The 9,961-nt window shown below is 36.5% G+C and overlaps 1 protein-coding gene across 8 annotated transcripts in view; it reads left to right on the forward strand.

The window, feature by feature from the left end:
* The window catches only part of LOC135847859 (vigilin-like), a 35,675-nt gene extending 27,309 nt beyond the window's left edge, over positions 1-8,366 (forward strand). The window contains exons 10-27 of one of the 8 annotated variants that reach the window (XR_010559258.1): positions 198-555; positions 663-835; positions 1,470-1,590; positions 1,682-2,162; positions 2,253-2,665; positions 2,816-2,959; positions 3,059-3,181; positions 3,259-3,479; positions 3,564-3,681; positions 3,759-3,965; positions 4,042-4,248; positions 4,340-4,452; positions 5,764-5,970; positions 6,210-6,425; positions 6,510-6,693; positions 7,287-7,443; positions 7,518-7,876; positions 7,946-8,366. Coding sequence is in view for 2 of the 8 variants with exons in the window: in XM_065367592.1 (XP_065223664.1) it covers positions 4,919-4,996; positions 5,764-5,970; positions 6,210-6,425; positions 6,510-6,605 (597 nt within the window). In the remaining 6 variants the exon portion in view is untranslated. Of the gene's footprint in view, positions 1-197; positions 556-662; positions 836-1,469; positions 1,591-1,681; positions 2,163-2,252; positions 2,666-2,815; positions 2,960-3,058; positions 3,182-3,258; positions 3,682-3,758; positions 3,966-4,041; positions 4,249-4,339; positions 4,571-4,742; positions 4,997-5,763; positions 5,971-6,209; positions 6,426-6,509; positions 6,694-7,286; positions 7,444-7,517; positions 7,877-7,945 lie in introns of those variants that run through there. The other 7 variants (XR_010559254.1, XR_010559260.1, XR_010559256.1 and 4 more) reach the window with 7 other exon arrangements.
* Positions 8,367-9,961: the final 1,595 nt, after the last annotated feature.

Genomic DNA, 9,961 nt, shown 5'->3' on the forward strand with positions numbered 1-9,961 from the left:
AACTGTAAGTTAAGTAAGTTAAGTACATCCTGTGGATTTTGGTACGAAGTTAAGAGTTGATTTTTTTTTGCGAATTTTTGCTGTTTTCTATGGCAAACTAAATTAAATGTGCGTTATTTATCGTGTTTTTTCAAGATACGCCGAACAGTTAGTGAAAATCGCGAAATTTTAATTTGAGGAATGTGTATTTTTTTCAGCGGAAAAATTCGGTCGATTTTGGCGGAATGAAAGTAATTTGATGGCAGGTGCGCAGTGTCAGCTGCCAAATTCGTATACCGAAATGCAGAAGAATGGTTTAAAGGAATGGAGCTGGTTGGACTTGTTAATCCGTTGGATATGAGTAAGGTTCGTAAATGATTATTGATAGGTATTGTTTTAAATCCGGAATTGTCTTTCCTGTTCGTACAGCAACGTTTTATTCTATTTGCGGGGAAAAAAATCCTCGCTGTTCTTTTGCATAACGATTTGTGTTCCCAGTCCCTTATTTTACGCGCTTATGAGCACCATAATTATTCCAGGTCGGTCGAAACTTTACCTCTCAGAGGTTCTGATAATGTGAGTGTGAAACTTGGCCTACATACTTGAATAACTATCTGTGGTATACAAGTATGTTTCTTTATTTCTTGTAATTACCTTTTCTTGATTTTTGTCTTCTGTTTTAGTTACAAATTAACAACCCTGTAGAGGTTTTAGTGACCAACTTAACTATAGGATATGACCCTGCGAAAATTCGCAACAAGCTGAAACGTTTTTCGGAAAACTGCGGTGGTCGTGTTGGAATGATAACCAATCAAACTGCTACCATAAGTTTTTCAGCAATGGAATTTGCTACTAGGTAAGTTTCGAAAGAATGCAATTATAAAATAAAAGTCGTATTTTGTAGGATACCTATCAGGTGAAGGGATTGAATGAAAATTGGTCATTCAGATTGTGTTTGGTTTTTTTCGGTTTTTGTTACGCATGTTTCGAAAATACGTATATTATGAAGGTCAAGTACGGGGTGGGTCAATGTTCAATGTTTTTTTTATGAATAACATTCCCGTGTAAGCATGGACGTGAGAATTTGCGTGACTCACTGTTAGCTAAAATTGTAAAAATGTAATTTACGAAATTGCGCACAATTTCGAAACCTCGAAGGGAAAAAAAGAATCGAAATATTCAGTAATGCCGCAACCTGCTCAAGAGTTAACAAAGAAGAATTACTAATACGTGTCAAGTCGACTGTTGAACTTTTTAAAATGCATTTGCGACCGCGTTTTAAATTCCAAAATACCGCGTGATTAGTTTTACTTACATATTAAATTAAGTGAGTTTTATTTTTTTTTCACGAGTGAAACTTATCCATAATGGTTGGATTGTTTTTCTGGAGCTCAAAAGCGTATGAATAAGAAACGAGTTTTTGAAAAATTTATTAATTTTTCCACCAATTGTATGTATTCATGTTATTTTGTTGTTTGTTTGTTTTTCAGTAGGGAAAAAGAATAACATTTGCGGAAACTTCGATCACATTGTGCCTAACCAGAAAATGTATCATTGTCCGAATAACGAGAATTTTCTTATCGTTCCCAAATATCCGATCAATGATCAGAGGTATAAATAAGTTCCACTCAAGCAGGATTACGAGTATTTTACAGTTTTATTTATGTGTTGAGTAACGCGTGTTCGTATTTTTATCCATCAGGAATTTCTTACGGTACGAAAGACCAGCTTCGTGAAACGGTCAACGTAGCGATAACTACACTGTTCCTTATACAATTCAAGAGAATTTCCCTCATCCTAATAATTTACCACATGGAAGTTTCGAATTGTTTTGATACCGTTCATTGAATTTAGAAGTATACGATGGAAGGTGGTGGACAAGTTTTGGCTGCTTGCGACGTTACTGCCAAGTGTTTGCCTCAAGATCCGTATGTGATGGCCCAACGTAAGAATACTTTGTTTTTCTCTTTTTTTCGCTGTTACGATAACGCGATTGACGAATGTTTATTTTTTCAACGGAAAACTTTGATCGATTTTGGGAGAATGAAAGTAATTTGATGGCAGGTGCGCAGTGTCAGCCAAATTCGTATATCGAAATGCAAAAGAACGGGTTACCGCAGATAACGATATTGAAAAGGAATGCAGCTGTACCTGTTAATCCGTTGGACTTGGATATGAATAAGGTACGTAAACGATTATTGATAGGTACTATTTTAAATCTGGATGAAAGAAATTAATATTTAATTTCGGTACACTCTTTCCTATTCGTACAGAGGTATTTTCATCCTATTTATACAAATCAAGCTACAATCAATCAATCTACTCAAACAAATGGACCGGTTGAATTACATGTAACGAACTTTGATTTTCAACGCGTTTGGTCAGATTTTGAATTTATCTGCTTCCGGCGGCGGAGGAGTCATTCTGTCTTCGTTGGAATTAATGGAATCTTCGGATCATGAATAAGACGAACTGTCGTCCTTTTTGGAGTCGGATTTAGGGGAAGTTTTCAACTGCTCTTCGTTCTGTAAACTTTCGCCCTATGTCATGGATTTTTTTCTTTTTCAGATTCGCTGCAGATCGACGCTGTCGGCGCTCCTTGACTGCTTCAGAGTACCTTTCATTCGACTGTCGATATTATCGATATTTTCCGTTCGCTGATACACCGAAGTATTCGAAAATAAATGTAGGTAGAAAATTTAAAGACAATTTTTGACTATACGTTTATTTCATTCTAGGTTACGCTAATTCTCGGTAAATTAGTGTCAAACTTTCTATAAATTTGCGTTAATGAGTCGCTGATCACTTAAATTATTGTACCTTTTATGCCCGACAGATTTTGATGCTGGACGAAACAGACAGTATATTAAACATGGGTTTCAAACCGCAGATCAGAAAAATCGTCGAAAGACACTCGATGCCAAAAATTGGCGAACGATAAACCCTTATGTTCTCTGCTACTTTCCCGAAGGGAATTCAGGTGCGTAGTACGTACTTGACGAATATCGATCGGCGATTAATTTTAGTACGACTGCATTAATTGACCTCTAATGGATAACTGTTGCGTTGTTGATAATAGATTTCAGCCCGAGATTTCTTCGATAATTATATATTCTTAGCGATTGTTCGTGTTGGTTCGACAAAAACGAGAAAAAAACCTGTTTATTAGATTTACTCGCCGCCCATAAATCCGATCAGCCGGGTAAGCAGATAACTTCTTGACGAGATTACATTTTCCAGACCTGATTACGTATTGAAATAATTATGTTCTCAAATTAGCGGCCGATGCGTTGACATTGATCTTCGTAGAGATGAAAAAGGCGCATAATCGTTAGAAGAATTTATAATACACTGCGAGAGCTATTAGATTTGGAAGAACAACCATCTTGGTGGCGACCGCTGTTGCGACTGGCAGTCTTGATATACCGCACGTCACAATCCGTCGTCGAGTGTTGAACAAAAAAGTGGTTCATCCAAGGCTGCTGCGGTCGTTTGTTACCGTAAGTGTAATAAAAGGAGTGAAATTGCACACTGCACAGTGGGAAAATGGTGCAACTTGGTCCGTTGTTCGCTTCGTCTTTCAGAATTCAAAGATGACGCGTGTATCAGAGCCGAACCTACAGATAACGTTTCCTAGCAGCCTCCGAAAGAGGTGGAATTTTCGATCGACAAGACCGCTAAACAAATAATCGAATCCTGCAAGTAAGTCGCGAGTCGTATCTGCGTCCGGGACGACCGCTTACTCGTACTGATAATCGCAATCGCCTACTCACTTACAGGGGTAAAAGTCTAAATGGGGTATCCGAACTGCAGTGCCTTCGCCACCGGATCCTCCGCCTTCAACATCAACTAAAGAACAACTACCTCAGACTGTGTTGATATTCATACATAATAAAAAAACAAGCGTTTAGTCCGCAGCTGCAAGCATTCTGCTAGAAACATCCAACACCGATTGTTCGGGAGCATCGCTGCTGCTGTAAACTTAGGTTTGTACGCTCTCATACTCGTACTCGTATTCTGTCGTGCGAGCTATTTTTAAAATGTGTAAATGTCGACGCGCAGATTTGGGATTATTGTCGACCAAAAGTCTGGTTGAAGCGAATCCCAATCATTTGATCAAAGTACGAACGCAAGTACAGCAAAGCGGTGACGAAAATTGGAATCAGTCACACGCTCGTAATGGCTGGGCTTGTATTAGCCATCGATCGCACACAACTATAGCCAAAATATGCTCAGTATCAAGCGTCTAGTTTTCAAGATTCGTTGAAGGTACGAGTATACGAATACATATGTGTAAAAACCAGCGATAGCCGATTGTGTTTCGAATGCGTTTGTTTTCTTTTCTTTTGTTTTGTTGTAGGAGAAACGAGAGACGCATTCGTCCAATGCGCAAGGTAGCTCTAACAATTTATCAGACTTGATTCCAAAGATTCGACGGGTAATTTGAAAAGAAAAAAAGGCCCCTCCAATTTTGTAAGTGTTCTGCCCAGTGTCGAATCTCAGTCATAACACAAACGCAATGCAATGTCGATGATATGTATTTTCGCTTCGCGCTTTTCACAGAGCGTACCCGGTATCAAACCGCATCAAGGTTCGAAAATGCTAACTTTGTTGCGCCTTTCGCTTGTACATATGTGTGGCTTTTTTAAAACAAAATTGTGGGAACGCTTTATCTTTTTTTGCCCAAATTTCAATTTTTCACCTTTTTTTCAATCGCATCTCAAAATTTTCCAAATCATCTTCTAGAATTTTTATTTTTTCTCTAAACTTTTTTCAAGTTCCACTTCTTGCGACTTGAATTAATTTTTACCCATCCCTCCTCCACTCGTCAATTTTTCCGTGGAAACGAGGAGAAATTTCCTGCAGCGAATACAGATGTTCTCTTTTCATAATTTTAATCTTCAAAAATACTTTTCGTGCGTATTCATATTGCAGGTACATGTGTATGGTTTTCATTGAAAATGGTTGTGTTCCTTTGAAAAATATTGATACTTCACCCCCCTCGCCCATGATACTCGTAAGATGATGAATTTTGAGATACCTTCAGGTTAAGAATGAGTATGTTTATGATTATTCTCAAAAATCTCAAAAAAATGACGCTTCACGATAGTTGAAATTGGAGATTTGGCGCCGCAATGTGCCACTTATTATTGATGTAGAATTCGTAAAATCGAAAATACCTATTTTCACACTTAAGAATTAATAACTTAGGGCCTTTAAATCTCAAGAGTAGGCAACCGTGCTTACGTGTATTCACGTTGGGTTGCGTACGTTACTGATACAAAGGAACTATCGAAATGATGTGAAGGTGTTCATCGCTTCGTGCTCTCTGATCCGGTTATTGATTCCTACCAGGGCAATTCAAAATAAACTTTGTAGTGATGATTCATTAGAAGAATTTTCATCGGGTTTTAAACTTCACTTTGGAATTGTTGTTGACATTCTTGATTACTGGACAGGTACTAAGTGTGCAGGAAGCTCGTCGCATAGTTTTGAACAATTTTCAAAATCACATAAATATTTCAATTCTTTTGACGACAGTCACGTAACTGTGTATTTGGTTATTCGATGAAACCTTGACTGTACGTGTGTACATTTTCATATTGTTTATTCAGCTGTGTAATTACTGTTATATTGCGGTACATTTGAAATACTCTTTCTTGCAAATTGATTATGTGATTTTGTTTTTCTATTAGCGAGTTATGAATTTTAAATATGAGTTTTCTATCATCCTTAGAACGTACCAAGTTTGGTTTTTATTGACATTATTTTTTTCAATTTCAGGCAAATATCTCAATCAGCACCCCTAAAGATCAGCATCGTTGGATTTTGGATCAAAAAGGACGAAAATTGAAGGATTTGGATAAAAATACCGGAACCAAAATAAGCATACTGAGTATTAACGATTCGTCTGATGAAATCGCCGTCGTTGAAAATCGAGAAAGTATCGAAAAAGCGGTTCACGAAATTCGTGTCATTTCCGATGAACAGGTACGCAGAATATTCTGTGCTTTTGGTAGTTTTGGTAGAGATTGGTGACATTAATGGAATTCATCTCGAAAATAGTGAATACATTAATTTAATCAATGATAACGGTGTTAGTAATGTTATCAATTTTGGTTAAATTATCTGTTCGCACTTATCGTCGGGCAAAGGTCATGACAAAAATTTTAATCGAGAATTTAAATTCGTGGTTGTTTGAAAACAATTTCATATTTTTCTAATTTCAGTCTAAGAAAGCATTTGTCAGAGTAAGCGTTCCGAAAATCTATCATCCCTTCGTTACCGGCGCGAATAACGAGAAAATCAATCAACTGAGTCACGAAACGAATACCAGGATCAATGTACCTCCGCCTTCCGTCGATAACACCGAAATAACCATAACTGGAGAAAAAGAAGGAGTATTGAATGCGAAAAATCGAATCATGCAGATATATCAAGATATGGTAGCTACACGTCTCGAATACACCGTATATTGGACCATTTTACTCGAGTTAAATTTATTCACGAGCTTCGTGTTTTTTTAATAGGAAAAAAATTGTAAAAATATCAGCGTCGAAGTACCGAAATGGCAACACAAATACGTAATCGGACACAACGGCTCAACTATGGCTGAAATCTTGTAAGAAACTGGCGTTAGTGTAGAAGTACCTGCGGCTGACGTCGTCGATGACACCATCACTTTACGTGCACCGTGCCAAGTTCTTGGAGATGGTACTATTAATTTTCTTACTTGGATAAAAAACTGCAATTTCTCTATCCTCGTTGATAATGGTTAGACGGATGCTCCTTTGTTGAAATTCATGTTTAGATGAAACTTTTCCACAGCTTTAGGCTACTTTGCCATTAATCACACAAAAATTCTGCGCTTTAATATAAAGCTGTTAGAATCGTAAGCCCTATTCATTTTTTTGAACTGACTGCGCTGCTTTTTTCAGCATTGGGGTTACGTTATGGTTGTCAAAATTGCCGAGTCTCGTTTCTTGGCAAAAATTGCTAGAAAAAATTGTCGTTTTATTTTTTGTCAATAATTCTCGAAAATTAAACGCCCCTTTAAAAAAATGTTGTCAAAAATTCTAGCTTTTTCAAAAATTTATGACAATTTTCTTCTTTTTTTTTTAGCAAAACAGCTAAAAGGTATTATCATTTTTGTTTAATTCCAAAAAAATCTCAGTTTTGTCCAAAAATTACCCAGCAGTCTCGCTTTTTTTCCAACAATAATTGTTGTTTTTTTTTTGCAGAAATAGCAAAAAGTTTCTGTTTGTTGCCAAGAGCCATGTATTAAATTTCTTCTTTTTTTTCTACAGATAATTATCAGCAAAATGGGATTTCTGAAATCAACGGACACGCTGACGATAAAGATCAGGCTAAGCCTTGCGACACTGTTTATATTACAGTTAAACCAGAAAATTGCGAGAGTGCTAAGCGCAGAGTCTTCTACATATTGTTCCAATTACTTTAGAGGTAAATTTCAACATTGAATAGTGCTAACATGGTTTAAATACATATATTTATTTTAAATGTTTAATTTTTTTCAGCTATATCTTATAGCTATCACGGTTTGATTATTGGACCTAGCGGGAAATTGATCCGCAAAATTATCAATGCGCATGACTGACGTTCAAGTGGACGTCCCTCAGATAGACATGAAATTAGATTTAATTGAAGTAAGTGTTTCTCTCACAGATACAGCGAAGAAGTCAACATAGATCGTCGCGTTCACCCTAGAATAATCGGAGCTAAAGGTCGACAAATCAGGAAGATAATGGAAGAGTTCGACGTTGAGATCAGATTCCCTCGCAATACAGATGCTGATCCCGATACCGCTGTGATATTCGCCGACGAAGATAAGGTCGCTGATTGTAAAGATCATCTGTTCACTTCGCAAGACGACTCTGTAAGTTTATGAAAATAATTTCACGTAAGACTGCTCGTATTAAATACTAAAATTCATACGGGTTTACAGTTTCAAAACGTTCATGATGACGTGAAAGCGCCGAGTACATCGGATATGATATTCGACGGCGGAAATACTCGTAATAAACCTGACGAAGCCGGGTTCGTCGTGAAAAATGCCCATTTGGATCAAAAAGCACCAGATATGAGTAGTATTGCGGAGTTTCCGTATTTTGAAGCCGTCGATAGTAGTACAACTTCCGCTCAGTTAGGGTCCGAATCGAAACCTACTTGGGGGCAACGGCGTCAAGTGCCTTAGTGCCTTTTTCTTAAATTAGGGTCCTTTTTTCTTTTTTTTTAAATTATAAATTTAATAATTTAATGCATAATTACTTCCATTTTAAAGATAGTATTGTTGAATCTTGAAAAATGAAAATATGATTGCTTTTTTCATTTCTTTTCTCTGTGAAATAAATTAGTCATTCGTTGCATTTGACGTAGTGTAATTTTACGACCATGTATTTCATGACCTGAATATTTGTTTTCTGTTTGATGTATTTTTTAAAATGAGTTCATTATTGATATAATTATGCAATGTTTCCTATGATCGTTCGAGCACGCCATTTTTGATATTTCATTTCCTCAGAATATTGTTTAGTACGTTTTGTTCTCTCTGCATTTTTTTTTTTTTTTTTTTTTTTTTGTTAAAGAATCTTGAATGATGGCAATGGCATGTTGAAAAAAGAAAATAAACAAAACATGTTTTTGATTTAATAAAAAGGTACTTACTTACTTACTTACTTTAGTGTGAATAGATTAAGATGCGAGAAGTGATTATGGGATGCAGGTTTGCAGTGCTGAATTATTCTTCTTTGCCCAGCGGTAAATGAATATTTTACGATTCTTTTTATTAAATTGGTGGTGGTCGCTTGAGATTCCTACTTTACGACTTGCATAGTGGTTTTGTATTTTAAACGTAGTTAGTTTTCCGTGATGAATCGTTTGTATGCCTGCAAATTATGCGAAAAATTGAAACAATGCTGCAAAATCGGTTAAAATAGAGCTCTTTGGGTTAAAATTATATTTGATTTTGAAATGCAGTGTCTGTAGGGCTATGCTGAGCCGACACGAGGGTGGGAAATCCAGCACCATGAAATGGATGCACTGTTTTTTCACAATCAATTCATCTTGAGAATTTTTGCCTTATTGTAGCATGATTCTTGAGATGGCAACACTGCTTCACGTTTTCGGAATAATTTTATTATGGGGTTAAAAGTCTCATGGGTCAAATGTCGCAATGCTGATAGGTTAAGTTTATAAAATCATGGGTGGAATGTCCTATGGGTCAAATGTCGTTTTATTTTTATATTTCACTGTGGGTCTAAAGTCTCATGGGTCAAATGTCGCATGGGTTAAATGGTTTACTTTATTTCAATGCGTGGGCGAATTGTCCTAGGGGTGAAATGTCGCTATTTTTAATTTCCAATATTTCCATGGGTCAATTGTCTCATGGGTGAAATGTCGATTTAAATTATTTCAATAATATGGGTCTAAAGTCGCATGGGTCGAATGTCGCATTGGTATTTTGTAAACATTGATAAAAACATGGGTCAAATGTCTCATGGGTCAAATGTCGTTTTTCAAAAATGGCGAATTGATAAAATGGTGGGCCAAATGTCGCATGGGTCAAATGCACAGGGGTCAAATGTCCTGGTCCCTATCGAAACAGCTACTTGCTCACTGAAAATTTCAAGAATTTAATTTAATTTCAATATAAAGTTTGATTTTCTTTCAGCTATTAGAGGTGGAGTGGAGGCGACAAAATCAGTACCCTGCGTAAGTACGAGTACACTTTTAAAATAGAGTCTTCCAGACCTCACCCTCCACCAATTCTAGCTTTACCTATATAAGTTAAAGTATCTGATAAAAGTCATTTCTGATCAAGTTTTGAAAAAATTTGCGGTTTTGCGCCCTTCTTGCTAACTTACGTACATTTATATGAAATTTAATTTTAAAAAAATTTATATTTGGTATTTGGTAGCCTGGTAGGTGTAATTTCGCAATTTTGAAGTTGAGTTTTAATGAT

The sequence above is a fragment of the Planococcus citri genome, chromosome 1 (assembly GCF_950023065.1).
Source record: "Planococcus citri chromosome 1, ihPlaCitr1.1, whole genome shotgun sequence".
In the NCBI taxonomy this organism is placed as follows: domain Eukaryota; kingdom Metazoa; phylum Arthropoda; class Insecta; order Hemiptera; family Pseudococcidae; genus Planococcus; species Planococcus citri.